General features: G+C 46.0%; 1 protein-coding gene across 2 annotated transcripts in view; it reads right to left on the bottom strand.

Annotated features, from left to right (window-relative positions):
- Positions 1 to 19994, bottom strand: part of serpini1 (serpin peptidase inhibitor, clade I (neuroserpin), member 1) — a 44590-nt gene that overhangs the window by 9136 nt on the left and 15460 nt on the right. For both annotated transcript variants that reach the window (XM_047035428.1, XM_047035427.1), the window contains exons 5-6: positions 15650 to 15854; positions 15267 to 15364 (exon numbers count right to left, since the gene is read on the bottom strand). In XM_047035428.1, coding sequence (XP_046891384.1) covers positions 15267 to 15364; positions 15650 to 15854 — 303 coding nt within the window. The remainder of the gene's footprint in view (positions 1 to 15266; positions 15365 to 15649; positions 15855 to 19994) is intronic.

Below are 19994 nucleotides of genomic sequence, written 5' to 3'. Positions count from 1 at the left end.
CCTTGGCTGTGATTGGTCGGTATTAAGAACCGCTTGCGTCAGGGGCGGGGGCGGGTTGCAGTGACCAAGAAGACGAACAGAATCCTTTGACCACCATTGCAGTACGTTTTTACAATTCATATTTCAGCTAAACAGTACATGTAAATCAGCATCTGAATTAAAATGTGACGAGAAACGGGCAGTGTAGCTGCTGAAAATGTGCTTATTTTATTGATGAAACGGCTATTGTAAATTTGCTCCAACTTTCTGATAACCTAGATAGCATCGCAGTGCAACGCCAGCTACTCCTCTGGCGGTGAAATGTTTTCAGCACCCACAGCCTTCGGAGTACTAGTACAACGAATCCGTCCAACTCCGTTCGTTTGTCTGTCCGTAATGGAGTCGGAGTGGTATAAATCTGCCTTTAGGGTACTCCGTTTTTCAAAAAACAGACATATGGGAACACCTTCGTCTAGGTGGAACGACCTCTCCGAGCCCCGGAGAGCCAAGCATGCAGACTTGGGTTAATGTACTCACAATATCGATCAAAATACCACTTTTACAAAACATTTGTGTAAAAATACACAATATTTTACCAGTGCAAGATTACAGTAGAATACATGTTACACCACCGGTCACTCAACCAGTCGTTTGACGGCTGGGCTAGTGAGCTAGCAGTGGAACAGATAGGGTGACCAGAAGCCTGACCCTGAAGGAGGACACTTGGGTCCAAAAAGGAGGAAATAGGGGGGGGGGGGGGGGCATTAGGATGAAATTAAGAAAATAAAATTAGTCATTTTAGTATGTCAACATTTGTCATTTGAATACAAATCCAATACTTCAATACAGGTGCACTGATTTTCTGTTGTCTTTGGTGAGACAAGTTTAGTGAAAAGATAATTAAGAAAAAAAAGACAGTACCATTCCCCAAACTATTTCAATTGTAATAGAAAATATATAATTTTGTCAGCCCAGCAGCGGTTGTTTTATCAATTGCTGTTGTTGTGTTCGGAGCAAAAAATTATGTTTAGGAAGAGTGCCCGGCAGAACTAGCATTATCCTTGTGCCGTTACCTAGCACAGGCATGCCGCTCTAAAACCCCTTTCCCCCTAATACTTACGTATATATCAATGCGACAGAGCTTACAGAAGGCACGATTTTGATCTATGCTGCTCTTAGTGGCAAAGTGAAGTTCTGAACTCCACGTAGGTTTGAAAGAGGTCTTTCTTTTTGGCATCTGAAAGCCTACGCGAGTGGTAAATTGCGACGGTGGGCAGGAAGGGTAAAAAAGGAGGACAAAAGGGCGAAAAGGAGGACACGCAACAGTGGTCCGGACAAAGGGCTGGAAAACGAAATCCGTATGTCTGGTCACCCTAGGCACAGAACAGTCACATAATGTGACGAGACTGAATTTAAAAGTATAAAAACACACCAGGGACACTGACCGACAACATCGGGCAACCCTGCACCATGCATTATTATTTTAATGTTATCTTTAAATTCAGGCTTGTCACATTACGTAACTTTGTTCTGAACAGAACTTGGTGTGCAGACACATGATAAGTTTCTCCTCCATCTTGAAATTGCCTATATGCCACGGTGAGCTGACGTACTTCCGCCTAAAACTCTCAGTCACCACGTTTACTTCCGCTGCGATGAAATCTAATGTTACGTAGATTGTAGAGGACAGTGTATTGGGTACGTGGCTACGTGTAGCCTAAAAATAAGTGTTGGGTAAGCTACTTGGAAAATGTAGTGAGCTAAGCTACCAGTAAATGTTGCAAGCTAAGTCTCCATGTGATGTCGATTTAACCTGTAGCGTGTATCGAGCTACTTTTGTTGTGCTTGTTAGCTTTGAAGTGGCTCGCTACATGAGAAGCTACAGGTTGAATCGACATCACATGGACAGTCGACATGCCAACATTGTGTTACTGTTCAAACGTCATGCCAGGTGAATTCTTCTGTGGTTAATATCAGGATAATGTCTACCGGTACATGCAATGTTAGTGAAATTCATGACAAAAGATAGTTGGGAATGCATCACATTTGTTTACAACTTAGTAAAGGTTGACTTTTCCTCATTGATCGGTAGCACTGACACCTAATTGTTAGCCCTGCCAGACCCTGGTTTGAAACTGTGATTAACATTGAATTACGGTTAAATACATTATACCAATAAGACACTGGACAAAATACAACAGTAATAAGGATGATTAGTGCAACTGAGCGTTACAGTAACGTCGTTAGCTACTCTCGCTAACATGTACGCTAGGCAAACACTTAATTTTAACCGTACCTTCATAATTATGGACATAATTCGAAACGTAGAGTTTAAATCCTTTGTCCTTTCTTGTGGTGGCTGTGGCTGAATTAGCCTGGATAATTCTGCTCACATCTGTCAGGGATATTGTTGGGAGATCCAGGAGTGAGCGGGTGAAAAATGAAGCGATTGTTATTGCGTTGACAGAGAGACAGGAAGTGAACGTGGTGGCTGAGACCGTGGAGCGGGCGTACGTGGCATATAGGCATTTGTAAAACCTAGAAATGTTTACCATGAGCAACAGTTGCTACGTTACAAGAAACAAGAAACCAATCCGATTGGCCAACGCTCGCGTTTCATTGAAAATGAATTTAAAGACGACGCCCTGTGCCTCAAGCTCCGCTGTAGTGGACACGCACCCTAACGGTATGTGTCCACTACAGCGTTTTTTAACGCTCTGCACCTTATGGGGGGTAACAAGTGCCCTTGCACGCTCGAAAAGCATATGATGTAGACAAGCTTTGCCCACAATGTCCGTGTCTTCTCAGCCTTTTTATCATTGGTCCCCAATGGGGGTGATGGTGGCAACGTAGTATGTGTGGGGACTTTGATAGCACCGACGTTACCTTTGTAAACATTGCATTAGCACATGTGATGCATAACCCGTCTGCAAAGTTATGGGGGGTAACAATTGCCCTCGCACGCCCGAACATACAATGTAAACAAGCTTTGCCCACAATGTTCGTGTAGTCTCAGCCTTTGTGTGATGATGGCGGCGATGGACGTAGTACGTGTGGGAACTTTGATAGCGGCTACGTAGCGGCGACGTTGCTTTTGTAAACATTGCATTAGCGCGTGTGACGTGTGACGTGTGACCTGACTGCAAAGATAACAATCACTGTCACAGCTACGTTGCTACATCTGCATTCACTGCCACCGCTATGCCATACGTCTGCAAAGCAAACAATTACTGCCACCGCTACATCTGCAATCACTGCCACCGCTACGCCATACGTCTAGTCATTGAAACAAGTCGGGAGTGGTTAGTGGTTTGATTTAATATTGAAGAATTAAATAAATTATAATATCTGGGTTTGGGTATTGTGTACCGTGTTGAATGGGTCTTGGTCATTAAACTTATTTGGTTAGTTTAAACTTTTAATTGACAATATAACACTTGACTTTAATCGAAGGATCGCCTCACATTTCAATTTGAAGCAGTATATCCAACACTATGCGTAGCCTAATCTCTTGAATGGTCTCACTAGATGATAATATCGGCATGGCATAATGGTGAGCCTTATCTACCTAGCTATCCACATAATGGCAGACGTATGGCGTAGCGGTGGCAGTGATTGCAGATGTAGCCGTGGCAGTGATTGTTTGCTTTGTTAGGCGTAGCGACGATTGCTAGTTTTGTTAACATTACCTGGCACCAGTGTTGGGGGTAACATAAGTAACTAGAGAGGGTACAATTTCTGGGGAAATTGTAGGGTGTGCTTGCTTGCGTTGGTTGCAGAGGGGTTTGTTTTGAATTACATTTTTATAACTGATATTAACTACTTACTAACCGAGAATGAGGTCATGCCGGGAAATATCAAACTGAGGCTGGAACGTATTGATACGGCAAAGCCGAGGTTTGATATTTCCCGGCATGACCGAACGCTCAAGGTTAGTAAGTAGTTTATTATATGGCATTTTTAGCTTCTTTTCATTTTGTAAACGAAAATAAATGGTACCTCTAGGCTAATTGTAGCTAGCTCTCAAGTCGTGTGTGTCATGTGTTGCCTAGCAACTCATTACTTTTGATAGAAAGCGGACAACATGGTTCTGCTAAAATGGCTTTAATTTCAACACAAAATAACGACAAGTGATTCAAAGAGTCTAGTCTTCATCCTCACTTTCGATGACAAATCTTTGCTTCTTCTGAGAGCCGTGGCATATTTACTTTGTGTGTGTCCTTGAAGAATTTTGAAAACAAACGGTCAAGCTCAGGAGCTGGTAAATTAGCCGTTTGTATTTGTCCCTTGTTGATTGATTGTAAAAAAACGTTTAAATGTTTTCAGGTCGCTTGTCGTTTTTCTCTCGGTGTTAACACTTTTCTGCTCTTTTATAAAGTTACTTATATTCTCGTCGCTGTTGATGTTTTCAGCATCATCTGGATAATAAAACTCAGCAGCTGACTCGTCGATATCACCCATTTTGAAGCTGACGTCAGAGGGCAATAAGGACCGTATTGACCGGCGAGGAGGGCAATACGCGGCTGGCATGACTACCCATTAGCCAATCAGAAAGCTTGTACCGTCGTTTCCATGTAATAATTCTGTATATTTTATATAAAAAATGCATAGCCTACTTATTATTTATAAAGACGTTTTAATGTGTTCACATTTATTTTTTATACTTACATTTATTTATTCATCCTTACATTTATTTAATTATCCTTTCATTTATCCACGGTGTAACTTGCTGCAGCAAAATAAATCCGTCGTCCTCCGTCACCAAGTCAGGGCGCTTTGATTGGTGGCTCAACTTGAATCGACTGCTTTCGACTTATCCAAGACGGCAGCACCTAGTGCGGATTCAATGAATGAAATATTGCATGCTACAGTGGTCGAAATGTTGGCGGTAGCTGAAAAGATAGAGGCAACTGCCAATTCACTTCTTTTTTTTTTTTACATCATATTGGGAGCTTCGTTGAAATTATAGCAATGATATCGGCCCTGACTGACACAGACATCAATGAAAATGTGTTCACGATCCTCGGCGAGATGGTACAGTTATAGGGGTGGGCGAATCGATCTCAAGACTGATAGTATCAATACCAACGTTGGTATCAGTAGCCTGATTGATACTGGCGTGATAAGATCGTTACTTAAGTATCAATTTCTGTTCTCTACATTCAGTACACAACTCCCTTTACATCATAGTGGTTGTGCAAACACCGTCTAATGCCTGGGACACACTGGCTGCGAAACGCCTGGACGCGCTGCGCAGCGCCACGATCGGCTACGACTGAGCAAAAGCTGTTCACCCCAGATGCGCAATTCTCCGCGCCAGTCACCAAGCCTTTCAGCTACTCTGAGGATTTCTTTTTCACTCGTCCATCTCCTTGAATTTCTCACATATTTTCAAAATTAAATTGAGGGTTCTCTCTTGGTCAGGGCCGGCGTTTGCTACAGGCGAACTAGGCAACCGCGTAGGGCGCCATGAAGAGGGAACCGAAGTACCGAAGTGCGTCCATTAATTAACCGTCCCGCACCACCAGCAGAGGGCGCCGAGGCGGGGGTGGCGTCTCTCCAATTTGCGCTCCTGGGAGGGGGGGGAGGGGCGAAGGTACTCGCGCCTGCTCTCGGTATATGTCTGCAAGTGTGTGTGTTGTGTGCAAACTTGCTCATAACTTTCCTGGAAATTGTTTTTAACGCCGTAGAACGATAATAACACAACGGATATATAGTCTTGACCTAACCTAATTAACCACTAACATAATGAGCAGCTCTAGACACAAACAGTCAACGTCGCGGACCACCATTGCTAACAAGCTAGCTAACATGGCCTCCCTCGCTGACAAACGCTCCTCCATGAATGACGTTGGAATCTCCATGTCCCAGCTGGTGGAGGAGCTGTCCAAGCAACGTGCCAGTTTAAGAGACGACATTTCCATTCTCATCCAGGAATCTGTTGGCCCTTTGCAAACTTCCATGAACGCTATCAAAGAGACTGTGGACAACTTTCAAAGCCGCTTGACTGCAACGGAATCCCTAGCAGGGGAGAATTTTGAAAAGATATTCGCAGCAGACGCAGCCATCAAGTCTCTGCAAACACAGAATACAAAGCTCCTGGATCACATTGAGGACTAGAAAACCGCTCCCGCAGATCTAATTTGAGAATTGTCAACGTTCCGGAAGACAGTGAAGGGGGCGAGGATCCTGTAGCATTTATGTCGAAGATGCTGATGGAGCTTATGGGCAGTGAGGTTTTTGACTCTGCCCCGGCTCTGGAGAGGTCGCATAGAGTGGGCAAAAAGCCGGAGCATACTGGAAGGTCGCCTCGGCCGTTTGTTGCATGCTTCCAACGATTCCAGGAAAAGGAACGAGCGCTGCGATGGGCTAGACAACATGAGCTGAAGTACAAGAATTCTACCCTGAGAGTGTACCCAGATTATAGCGTCAGACTTTCAAGGAGACGAGCAGAATTCAAAGACGTCAAACAAGCTCTTTACAATAAGGGAATAAGGTCCCAGCTAATTTATCCAGCATGCCTGTGAGTCTCTTTCAGAGGAAGTTCGCTTAAATTCGACACACCGGAGGAAGCCAAGGCGTTCTACGATCAACAGGTGGTTGTTCGAAAATGACCCGACGGACTGGTTGCCAGTCACTGGCGACCCACATCGGCTTTGAACTTGTTACGAAATGGGTAGGTGGCTGGCTTGGCTGACAGCTAGCGGCTAGTTCACCACCGTAAACGATCTCGGACTGAGCTGTGCTTGAGGAGATGTGATGTCTTCTCCAACTGATGATAAAGGTATAGAAGTACTAGCATGATCGTTTTGAGGTAAATCTGTATTATACCCGGCCTGTGTGCATCCTCTCTCGACCACGACAATTAGATTGTTTGTTTGGGGTTATTCTAAACTGTGACTAACGGTGGTGGCTATAGCTGGCTATGTTATACAGGTATAAGGTCGAGTAATACATTCACGTTACCTACACGTTAAACGTTACTATTGCTACTCAAGTTTACTGTCAGAACACTCCGTGACGATGAGGCAATTGTCAGACGGCGATATTGGTTATTTTAAAAAGGTTTGAAGTTTAACTTTTAGATGGTCAAAGGCTCTCCTGTAAGTTAACGGTTTAGTTAGGAAAGATGCATCCCCAGAAGATTCAAGATTTAGAGGGGGACCAGCGGTCTGTCTATGTTCTAGAGGCAGATATTGGATTTTTAAATTTTTTTTATGTTGTTTTCAATGTTGGGATGGGTTTACTGATTGACACAACATACTTTTGTGTATTCTGTGTTAAAAGGGGTTTGTATACTGCCAAAGGGGATTTCTGCTCAGTTTGTTTGATTATCATTTCAGAGGAGTTGTTGACGATCAGTCACCTTTTTGCTATGAGGTGCACACCCCACCCCTTTTCCATTTCATAGTGCATGGCTGGTGGCACAAATTATAGTAGGGCAGACATGAGTGTGTCATCCACCCGATGTATAAGTTGGAATGTTAAAGGAATGAATGGGCCGATTAAAAGAGCACAAATATTTTCCCACTTAAAAAAATTTAATGTAGGAGTAGCATTTTTACAGGAAACTCACTTGACCATCACTTTAGGCTCAGGAAAAACTGGGTTGGACAGACTTTCCATTCTACATTTAACACCAAGGTACGGGGAGCGGCAATACTGGTCCATACAAATATATTGTTTACGCCTTCCAAAACAATCTCAGATCCTCAAGGACGGTTTATAATAGTGTCAGGTTTCCTCTTTAACATCCCAGTCGTACTTATCAGTGTATATGCCCCTAATTGGGATGATGTTAGCTTCATTAACAGACTCACCTCCCTGATTCCAAATTTTAATTCACATAAGCTCATTCTTGCTGGGGATTTGAATACTGTGACTAACCCAGCTATCGATTGCTCCAATCCTAAAACTTTAACACGCTCTAAAATGTCCCAGCCTCTTTGTGATTTCATGGATCAAAATGGCTGTGTTGACCTATGGAGGTTATTCTACCCACATAAACAGAATTGTCTTTCTTTTCACACGTTCACCATACATACAGTAGAATAGATAATTTTTTTATTGACAAGACACTCCTTCCTTCTGTAAAGAAGGTAGAGTATACCACCATAATGGAATCAGACCATGCACCAGTGATTCTTGACCTTGTTTTCTCTCAAAATTTGAAGCAGCGCAATAACTGGAGACTGAACACAGCTTAACTGGCAGACAAACAGTTCTTTGAATTTGTATCTAAAGCAATTGATGAGTTTCTGTTATTCAATAGATCAGACTTAATATCACCGTCTACTTTGTGGGAGACACTGAAAGTTGTTATAAGGGGAGAAATTATATCATACTCCATATCACGTCACAGCGCGGGACAACAGAGGGAGCAAAAACTTCTTAACTCTATAAGACAAATAGACCACCAGTATTCCACAGCCCCAACTCAGGAACTATATAAAGACAGAATTGCTCTGAAAACCCAGTATGATTTACTATCAACACAATAATCCGAGAGACAGCTCCTGTGGTCGAGAGGGCACTATTATGAGCATGAAGAAAAATCAGGTCGCTTGTTAGCTTACCAACTGAAATGCAGATCAGCATCTCGTATGATCCCACAGTGCCTCACAGTTAACGATAGATCCGGTGGAAATAAACAATGCTTTTAAAGCATTCTACTCAGACCTGTATACATCTGAATTTCCACAGGATACATCAAACATGACACAGTTTCTCAATGATTTAGATATTCCTAAAATAGATGCGGCTGCTAAAACTGGCTTGGACAAACCCTTGCAACTACAAGAAATCTCTGACTCTATCCAGAAAATGCAAAATGGTAAAACCCCAGGACCAGACGGCTATCCTATGGAATTTTATAAGAAATTCTCGTCTCAATTAGCTCCCATTCTTCTGTTCAGTCATTCATTGAGTCAATCAAACCTGCCACAGAGTCTAACGGAAGCATCTCTTTCTGTTATTTTAAAACCCGGCAAGGACCCGCTTGAGTGTAGGTCGTATCGGCCGATTTCACTTCTAAACACAGATGTGAAAATATTAGCTAAACTCCTAGCTTCAAGATTGGATATTGTAATGCCCCAAATAATCTCAATGGCCCAAACCGGATTCATGAAGGACCGCCACTCTTTCACAAATATTCGTAAACTTTTGAACGTGGTGCATTCCCCAGCGTCCGGGGAGACTCCAGAAGTGGTTGTCTCCTTGGATGCAGAGAAGGCATTCGACAGAATTGAGTGGGGTTATCTGTTCGCCGTATTAGAAAGATTTGGCTTTGGTTCTAATTTTATCTCCTGTCTCCGCCTGTTATATACTTCCCCAAAAGCATCAGTGATAACTAACAAACTGGCTTCCAAACTTTTCCCTCTGTCAAGGGGTACCAGACAGGGCTGTCCCCTTAGCCCACTTCTGTTTGCATTAGCCATAGAGCCCCTGTCAATTAAGATAAGAACATCACATGTCATACATGGACTTCGCAGGATGGGAATTGAACATAGACTTTCTTTATATGCAGACAATTTATTGCTTTATATATCAGATCCAGTGTTATGTGTCCCTAATATTGTGGAAATGTTACGTATATTTGGTATTTTCTCTGGTTACAAGCTCAACCTGTCTTAAAGTGAATGCTTTCCACTCAATAACTTGGCTATTCATATATCAGATAATGAACTCCCTTTACGTTTTTCCAAATGTGGCTTTAAATACTTAGGTATACAGGTCACCCGTAACTTCTCAGATCTTTATGGAAAGAATTTCAAACCCCTCATGAAAAAATTTAAATCAGACCTGCATACTGTAGATGGTCAGCCTTGTACCTATCTCTTGTAGGTAGGGTTAATTGTGTAAAAATTAACATTCTACCTAGATTTCTGCACTTGTTTCAATGTCTCCCAGTATTTCTGTCCAAGGCCTTTTTTCAGTCTTTGAATAAATTAATCTCTTCATTTCTGTGGGATGGTAAACATCCTAGAATCTGGAGGGAGCTCCTAGAGAGACCCAAGAAACTGGGTGGCCTAGCACTTCCCAATCTAAGAAACTACTACTGGGCGTCAAACATACTAAAAGTTATATATTGGTATCAATCTCCAGAAACCGAGTGGTGCCAAGTTGAAGCAAGCTCCTGCATATCAACTTCTCTCTCTGCTCTGATTACAGCAAAGTTACCTTTCCCACCATCAAAGTATGCTTCAACCCTTGTAGTACAGTCTACCCTCAAAATATGGGCACAATTTAGACAACACTTCAAACTTCTGGACTTTTCTATGTGTAGCCCTATTTCCAACAACCACCTCTTTCCTGCGGCCAGATTGGATCATACCTTTGCACGGTGGCACAGAGTTGGTCTTATTCGATGTAGTGACTTTTATATAGATGGTCTTTTTGGCAGCTTTGGTGATCTTACCAAGAAATTTAAACTACAACGGTCAGATTTATTTAGATATTTCCAGGTACGTCACTTTATCCAAACAGGGAGTTTAACGTTCCCAGCCTTACCATCAAATTCAGAGTTGGATGGTATATTACGATCTCCTATGCAGCGTAAGGGCCAGATTTCGAATATATCTAACACAATCTGTTCTCTCCGGGAGGTTTCGTTAGATAAAATCAGGACTGATTGGGCTGAAGAACTTGGGATGGAGATATCTGACGCAGCCTGGGACTGTGCTCAGAGTAGAGTTAATGGCACATCCTCATGTGCCCGCCTCAATCTGATACAGTTTAAGGTCTTTCACCGTATTTATTACAACAAATCAAGACTTTCCAAAATATATTCGGACATTGATGATAGATGTGACCGCTGTAATTCTACTTCAGCGGACATGGCTCATATGTTTTGGTCGTGTCCAAAGTTAAGTGACTTCTGGTCAACTGTTTGTAAAACTTTAAATGATGCATTTGACACAAATGTGAAGCTGAATGCAGAACTGGCCATTTTTGGTGTATTGGTGAGTGAGGTCTTACTGTCCGCTGCTATGAAAAACGCATTTGCTTTTGCCTCTCTGTTGGCTAGAAGGATAGTTCTGGAGTGGAAATCTCCTCGACCACCGACTGCGTCAGTCTGGCTTACTGACCTGATGCTATTCCTGAAATGAGAGAAAATTCGATATTCCTCTAGAGGATCAACTGACAGGTTCCATAGCATTTGGGATCCGTTGCTGTTGTACTTTGATAGGCTTACCACTCTCCCCCCAGATGCTATCAGGGCCTAACAACTCTGCCCAGTACGCACAGCTGTATTGTCAGATGCCCAATGTGAGCTTTACATGGTGGGAATTGCCCCCTCTCAACCTAATCCTCCTCTTCCCCTTTCTATTTTATTTTATTAAACATTATTTTTTGTATCTATTATTGTTATGTATATGTATAATACTTAAGACTTTTTTTGTTGTTTACCTTTTTGATGTTGGCAGTATGTGGGTGGTGTGGGTGGGATGGGATTGTTTCTCATTAAAGGAAAAACAAGTATTCAGGACAATGTACCTACATGGAACGTTCTGTACTGTCTTATCTTTCTTAAAAAAAATAATAATAATACTACGGGCATGCTGGCTCAACAATCCGTTTATTTTCATTCGTTTTTATCAGGGTAACCACATCGGCCGTTCCATACCAACATTGTGTAGTTTTTTGGTTTTATATAGGGTGAATATTGGTAAAGTAGCCCACAAAGCCTAATTTTTTCGCAAAACGCTTGCGAAATCGGATTTAACTTTTTAAAATGTTTATATTACTTTGGAGGCCTACGTACAATATTCACATATAAAATCTAACTACACAATGTTTGTTACGAACGGCCGTTCCATGTGGTTACCCTAATAAAAACGAATGAAAACTAGAGAGGGTACTATTTCTGGGAAAATTGTAGGGTGTGCTCGCTTGCAGGTGGGTCCGTCCCCTTAAGTTTTTCCCTTCTAATGATATTTTCAAGCATTTAGTCTACTCAAAATTCATTAAGAACTCCCTTTGAAACAAGCAAACCCCGTTTGAAACAAGCTACTGTAACAACGTTGTCACCGGCAGTATTTCAGGATGGAATCGCGATTCAAACAGTACCGTCTGCTAACTGAAAATATACCCCCAAAAACGTAATAAGTTTAGGTAAAAGTTTACGTAAAAGTAAATAAGTTTGACATTAATTTTTGGGGAAATGGCTGATTCAAAAGAAGTTTGCTACGAGTAAGCTGCTGTTGCTAGCCAAACGTCACTGAGGGGATTGTTCATAGACATACAACCTATATATGTCTATGGGATTGTTTGGAAGCGGCAGAAATGAGAATGTTTCTTTTGACATAAAGTTTAGGCTGTGGCATTGAAGACAGCGACAAACCACACAAGCTTGAGTTTAAATACATTATTTAATGTGACATTACTTACTGTTCATGCAAGTCTTGATTTGAGGAGTCGAAGAACAGGTTTAGCAAGGCGATGTGCCAGCCTGTCTCAAGTCCTCCACCATCATCCCTGTGCCCAAAAAGCCAAGGCCAACAGGACTTAATGACTACAGACCCGTCGCCCTGACCTCTGTCTTTTGAGCGCCTTGTGCTGGCACACCTCAAATCCATCACAGACCCCTTCCTGGACCCACTGCAGTTTGCCTACAGAGCCAACAGGTCGGTGGATGATGCCGTTAACATGGCCCTCCACTTCACCCTACAGCATCTGGACTCCCCAGCATCCTACGCCAGGATCCTGTTTGTGGACTTCAGCTATGCCTTCAACACCATCATCCGGTGAAGAACACAGTCCCAATCACCCCCATCACCCTGAGTGACTCCCCAGTCAACACTGTGGAGTCTTTCCGCTTCCTGGGCACCATCCTCTCCCAGGACCTCAAGTGGGAACTGAACATCACCTCCCTCATCAAGAAAGCACAACAGAGGATGTACTTCCTACGGCAGCTGAAGAAATTCAACCTGCCAAAGACAATGATGGTGCACTTCTACACAGCCATCATTGAGTCCATCCTCACTTCTTCTATCACCATCTGGTACGCTGCTGCCACTGCCAAGGACAAGAGCAGACTGCAGAGTATCATCCGCACTGCTGAGAAGGTGATCGGCTGCAATCTGCCTTCCCTCGAGGATCTGCACAACTCGAGGTCCCTGAGGCGAGCGAGGAAGATTGTGGCCGACCCTTCCCACCCTGGACACTCCCTGTTCCAGCTACTCCCCTCTGGCAGAAGGCTGCGGTCCATCAAAACCAAAACCTCACGCCACAAGAACAATTTCTTCCCATCCGCTGTTGGCCAAGGACTCACACTGACTTTAAATCACTATCTGCACAATGACAGCCTGCACATTGCAATTTGCACTATTGTATTGTTCTCTTGCACTATCTGTATTTTTAGGTTAAATTGTAAATTATGGCTACTTATATCCGTCCGTCCGTCATCTACCGCTTGTCCGGGGGTCGGGTCGCGGGGGCAGCGACCTAAGCAGGGAGGCCCAGGCTTCCCTATCCCCGACCATTTCCACCAGCTCTTCCTGGGGGACCCCGAGGCGTTCTCAGGCCAGCCGAGAGACATAGTCCCTCCAGCGTGTCCTGGGTCTTCCCCAGGGCCTTTTCCCAGTGGGACGTGCCCAGAACACCTCACCAGGGAGGCGTCCAGGAGGCATCCTTATCAGATGCCCGAGCCACCTCAGCTGGCTCCTTTCAACGCGGAGGAGCAGCGGTTCTACTCTGAGCCCCTCCCGGATGACCGAGCTTCTCACCCTATCCCTAAGGGAGAGCCCGGACACCCTGCGGAGAAAGCTCATTTCGGCCGCTTGTATTCGAGATCTTGTTCTTTCGGTCACTACCCACAGTTTGTGACCATAGGTGAGGGTAGGAACGTAGATCGACTGGTAAATAGAGAGCTTCGCCTTTCGACTCAGCTCCTTCTTCACCACGACGGACCGATGCAGAGCCCGCATCACTGCGGACGCCGCACCGATCCGCCTGTTGATCTTGCGCTCCATTCTTCCCTCACTCGTGAACAAGACCCCGAGATACTTGAACCCCTCCGCTTGGGACAAGACAAGATGGGCTACTTATATTTTATTTTTTATTTTGCATTCCCCTTAGTATTAGCTAGACCCCCCTTAGTATTAGCTAGACTTTGCTCCTTTTGTATAGTTAGACCACATATTTAAGTTTCAATATTCCTATATGTTTAATGTATGCACCTCCCTGCCAAATTAAATTCCTTGTTTGTGCAAACATTCATGGTGAATAAAATCCCTTCTGATTCTGATTTGCTTAAATGTACATGTGCTGCTAGTACTCCACGGCAAGATACTGGGTGTGCAACAGCACATCTATGCACGTTGTATCCTTGCGTCGTTGCTAACGTGTTCTGACGTGGTGACGTAGCTAGCAATGAGTACCCTTCATCGATTAAAGCCACAAAAACTTTGTAACCTCCTAAACCGTGCAACAGAACGTAAATAAAAATACAAGCAACGCAATCGAGACCAAGACGAACATTTTGACACAGGCGTTGTCTACGTAGTCCAAATATTGACTGATCCTTAAGGGGGCGAAAATAAACAATAAAAATAAAGAAAAATATATGTGAGAGAACAACGGTTGTGCTCGCCGAAGGCGTGAGCACACCCAATAATATAACTTTGTACAGGAAGTAATAATGTAACTTAATCACACTATTCTTAGTGAACAATAATAAGTAATAACTAATTACTATTAGTTTTTTTACTATATTACTTTGTTGAGTAACTTCCCCCAACACTGCCTGGCACTAATCACCCCCCCATACAAAGCTAACAATCACTACCACTGCTAAGTTGCTACATCTGCAAAGCTAGCAATCACTGTCACCGCTACGTTGCTACGTCTGCAAAGCTAACAATCACTGCCACCGCTTGGCCATGACTACCACAGTGACCTTAGAGAACTACAACTCTGTATTAACTTGTCTAACACGCCCCCGAATGTGGTGTACTGTGTGAAGGCAAGTGGTGCAAACGCTGTAGTGGACACGTACCGTTAGTGTTAGACAGAAGTTAATACAGAGTTGGAAGTTAATACAGAGTTGTAGTTCTCTAAGGTCACTGTTGTGGTCATGGCCAAGCGTGCAGACTCGGGTTCATGTAATCACAATATCAATCAAAATACCACTTTTAGCTAGTGGACACACCCCATAGACGCGTCCGGTGTGAATAGGGCTGAAGTGAAGGTTTCTTGGTGTGTGCATCTGAGAGCATGACTGCAGGTGTCAGTCAGGGTGTGTGTGAGTGTGTGTGTCATCGGAGGGCTCGTATCTGCTATCTCACCTGTCATAGCGGAGAGATCAGCATCCTTAGTGAAGATGTTCTTGATGCCCAGCTCCTGCAGGCTCTCTCTCAGGTCCACCTTTTGCTCCACCTTGAACCTTGGAGACACACACACACACTCAGATACACACACACCTGTGTCTGCCTGTTTAAATGTGCATTTATTTGAAAGTATTCTTGCATGTGAGGTATGAATGTACGCATTGTGCATGTGTGTGTATGTTTGCATCTGTTTTTACATCCAATGTGCATAGGGGTGTGTGTGTTTGTATTGTGTATGCGTGTGTGTAAGTGTCTGCATGCATATGCATTGTACATCATGTGAGTATGTGTCTATGTGTATAAGCACTGTGCATGTATCTATCAGTGAGTGTGAGCCTGACCTGGGCAGGTAGACCTCCACCTTCTGCCTCTTGACGTTGTTGGCCCACTCCTCCAGCAGGGGGGCCTTGATGATGGGCTCCAGGGCAGCCAGAGGCACCTCCTGTCTGGGCAGCACCAGCAGCATGCTCATGTCCTCCCCCTCATAAGGCATCTCCAGAACCTGGTACACACCGCCAGCCTCCGACGAGCCGTCGCTAAACTCACCTTACACAAACACACACACACTTCATTAATTAGTAAGAGCTAAGTGCACAGAAGAACACTGATGCCTTAAAACAACTTAGAGATAAGAACAAGGCGTTTGCTGAGGAAAAAACCTGTATCTGTGTGAATGGAATTTTAGGGCATTGAGTTTCCCACGATTATCTCAAGAACCGGGCACTCTGAAAAGTTAATATTTTACAGTCGTCATTTTTATAATCCAACGGAGTGCAGTGCCACGATTGACGTTGTTTGAATAAGCATTTTTTTATTTTCAAAAAAGTTTTTCCTCAACTTTCGGCCATGTTGAGTTGACTGAACTGCACTAAGATAGCTCTCGCGAGCTGAAAACAGGCGTTATTTATGTCAGTGACCAAAGTATCCAAGACTATTTTGCTGATGAAATACTGGCTAGATAAAAAAAAAATATTTAAAGTGGATGGTTTATTTCAGTAGATACAGCTGGAAGGTTATTAGCTACACATAGTTTGCAGTGCTGACTGCTAGCATTGCATATAAAACATTGAATTAGCTGCTTTCAAAGGGTTTCCTTTATGGATGAAATGCTGGTTAGCTAACAGAACGAGAATATAAAGTGGATACTTACAATATAGATCAGTGAATTGTGTTACATACATTAATATTGTAACGATGGCGCTAGGGGTCTATATTGGAGTGGATGCGTAATAATCGGACGCAGAGAAGAAGACCTTTTTATCCTGTGTCCCATACACCGCTCGACTACAGGTTTTATTACTACACCACCAATCACATGTGAATGCCAACAACAAGTCATTAACTCACATACAATTCACAGTTATGGCAACAACGATAACTTATAGTTACTAATATCCATACATCATCCACTGACAAACCTAATTGACAGAACAACAACACTCAACTCAAACATGCATACAACATTAACCAAACATGAAACAAGTATGTGAATTGCGCCACCCACAATCCTTTGCGCCAACAGCGCGAGTTAACACGCGACCAATCCGTGGGTCGCTACATAGCCCCCACCTGAGGGGTCAGTCGTCCCCGACAACCCCATCACCCAACAGGTAGTCTCTTAAGTGTCCTGGCCGTAACCGCCGCCGAGTTGGCCTCCTGGGACTGGTAGAAGGTGCCATAGGGGGGGGGTTACATTGTCCAGTGGGAATGGTGCCGCTGGTGTCGTTCTCTGCTCCACCCGTCTCTGGAGCAAGCGGGCGATATGGTGATAGTCTGTCCTGGTGCAGCACCACCACACGCCCCCGACCAGGCATGCGCACCCGATACACCACCTCAGAAACCCGTTCCATAACCTCACTGGGCCCCTGCCAGTGACTGCATAGCTTGGGTGACACCCCCTTCTTACGAGTAGGGCAATACACCCAGACCTTGTCACTGGGCTTGAAGGTCAGCTTCCGACACCGGGTGTCGTAGGCTCTTTTCTGCCGCACCCCAGAGTTAGCCTGGGCCTGACGAGCGTACTCATGGACTACTTGGAGGCGATCTATCAACCTCCGGTAGTAATCCATCTCCTTTCCTCCAGCAATCTCCGGCTCGGGCGGGGTCCCGAAAACCAAGTCCACCGGTGTCCGTAATTCCCGCCCAAACATGAGGGCAGCTGGTGTGCACTGGCTGGACTCTTGGACGGCCGTCCGGTACGACCACAGGACCAGGGGCAGGTGGCGATCCCAGTCCCGCTGATGTTGGCTGGTCAGGATGGCGAGCTGGGTAGCCAGGGTGCGGTTGAACCGCTCCACCAGCCCATCGCTCTGAGGGTGGAGAGGTGTCGTCCTCGTCTTGGATACTCCCAGCCGTCGGCAGACCTCGCTAAAGACCTGGGACTCGAAGTTCCGCCCCTGGTCACTATGGAGTTCCGCAGGGACCCCGAAGCGGGCAAACATCTCCTCTACCAGCCTTTCCGCAGTTGTGGTGGCACTCTGATCCGGCACCGCGTATGCCTCCGGCCATTTGGTGAAATAATCCATGGCCACGAGGACGTAGCGGTTGCCGGAATCAGTCGCTGGAAAGGGCCCAAGTATGTCCACCGCTACTCGCTCCATCGGAGCCCCCACCAGGTACTGCTGCAATGGGGCATGGGAGCGCTGCGTTGGCCCTTTCTTAGCAGTGCAAAGGTCACAGCAGTGCACATACAGCTCCACGTCCCGTCGACAACCTGGCCAATAGAATCGGCCCCTGAGGCGGCGGAGGGTCTTGGCGATGCCGTAGTGCCCCGCCCCCACCGAGCCATGGACGGTCTGAAGGACCTGTTGGCGGAGTTCACGGGGTACCAGCAGCTGTAGGAGGTCGCTTCCCCGGCCAGGAGCTTTCCACCTCCGGTGCACCAGCCCGTCATGGAGCTCCAAGTTGCCCCACTGTGATTGGTAAGCCTTAACCTCCGGTCCGTGGGCAGACACTTCTGTCCATTCGGGACGCCGCCCCGTCGCCAGCCAGTTGATTACCACCGCCAAGGTTGCATCGGCCTCCTGGCATTGTTGCAGCTGAGCGGAGGTCCATGGAGAACTCCCCTCGCAGTCAGCTGTCTGAATGGCTGCCACCGTCAGTGGTTGGTCCCGCTCCTCTTGTCGTTGGCAATACCGACATTCCAAGACTGCACAGGGGCGGCGGGAGAGGGCATCAGCATTAGCATGCAACCGCCCTGGTCGATGCTGGATCTCGAAGTCATACTCCTGTAGGGCCTCCAGCCAGCGAGCCACCTGGCCCTCCGGGTTCTTAAAGTTCAACAGCCAGGTAAGGGAAGCATGATCGGTGCGCACAAGGAAATGGCTGCCATGCAGGTACGGCCGGAATTGTCGCAGTGCCAGGACCACTGCCAGCAGCTCACGCCGGGTCACACAGTAGTTCCTTTCAGCTCGGTTCAGAGTGCGGCTAAAGTAGGCTACTGCGCGCTCCACCCCTCCAACACTCTGGGACAGTACGGCGCCAACTCCCACGTTGCTGGCATCAGTGTCCACGATGAAGGGCTGTTCCGCATCTGGGTAGGCCAAAATGGGAGCCTCGGTAAGGTCAGTTTTTAGCTGGGTGAAGGCTCCGGCACACACGTCGTCCCAGTCAAAGGGCTGTCCCTTGTCAGTCAGTCGATGGAGGGGTTTGGCAATCGTGGCGAAGCCCCGGACGAAACGCCGGTAATAGGACGCCAGGCCCAAGAAGCTCCGCAGTTCGGTGACGTTGGCAGGGGGTGGCCAATTCTGGACTGCGGCCACCTTAGCGGGGTCGGTAGCTACCCCGTGCGCGCTGACCACATGGCCCAAGAACTGCGTTTCTCTTGTCAGCAGGCGACACTTGGCAGGGTTCAACCGCAACCCAGCCTGACGAATGGCTTCAAAGACCTCTTGCAGGTTACCCAGGGCTCGGTCAAAGTCGCTGGCATGCACCAGCAGGTCATCCAGGTATACCACACAACGACTCCGTGGTATTTCAGCCAGTACCCTCTCCATCAGCCGTTCGAACGTCGCTGGTGCATTACAGAGTCCAAACGGCATAACACGAAACTGCCACAGTCCCTGTCCAATGGTAAAGGCAGTCTTTGGTCGTGCGTCAGGGGCCAACTCCACCTGCCAGTAGCCACTACGCAGATCAAGGGAACTGAACCAGCTGGAGCCTGTGATATGGTCGAGGGCGTCATCTATGCGAGGGAGGGGGTAAGAGTCCTTCTTGGTCACCGCGTTGAGACGTCGATAGTCCACGCAGAACCGCCAGCTGTCATTCTTTTTTCGAACCAGGACAGCTGGTGCGGCCCACGGACTGTCAGAGGGCTCAATTACCCCAGCAGCAGCCATCTCCCTAACTTTGTCTTCTGCCACCTGTCGCTTGCCGAGGGCCAGCCGGTGAGGCCGCAGGCGGATGGGTTGGGCGGTACCGGTGTCGATGGAATGCTGAACCAACCCCGTCCGCCTACAGTCCTCATCCTTTGCTGCAAAGATATCTGCATAGTCCTCTAGGAGGTGCCTCAACTGGCCGCACTGCTGTTGGTCAAGGCCATCACTGCTGCGGCGGCAGAGTTCCCTCACCGCCTCAGACGTCTCCGCCGATGTATGGTTGGTAGGCTGACCTGGCATGGAGTCGCTGGTGGCAGCTGTTTGGCAGCTGGCTTGCTGGTCTCTGACCTTTGTGTTCTTGTCCTGGCCG

This window comes from Hypomesus transpacificus, chromosome 15, assembly GCF_021917145.1.
Source record: "Hypomesus transpacificus isolate Combined female chromosome 15, fHypTra1, whole genome shotgun sequence".
Taxonomy (NCBI): domain Eukaryota; kingdom Metazoa; phylum Chordata; class Actinopteri; order Osmeriformes; family Osmeridae; genus Hypomesus; species Hypomesus transpacificus.
This window is presented reverse-complemented; position numbering and strand designations above follow the sequence as displayed.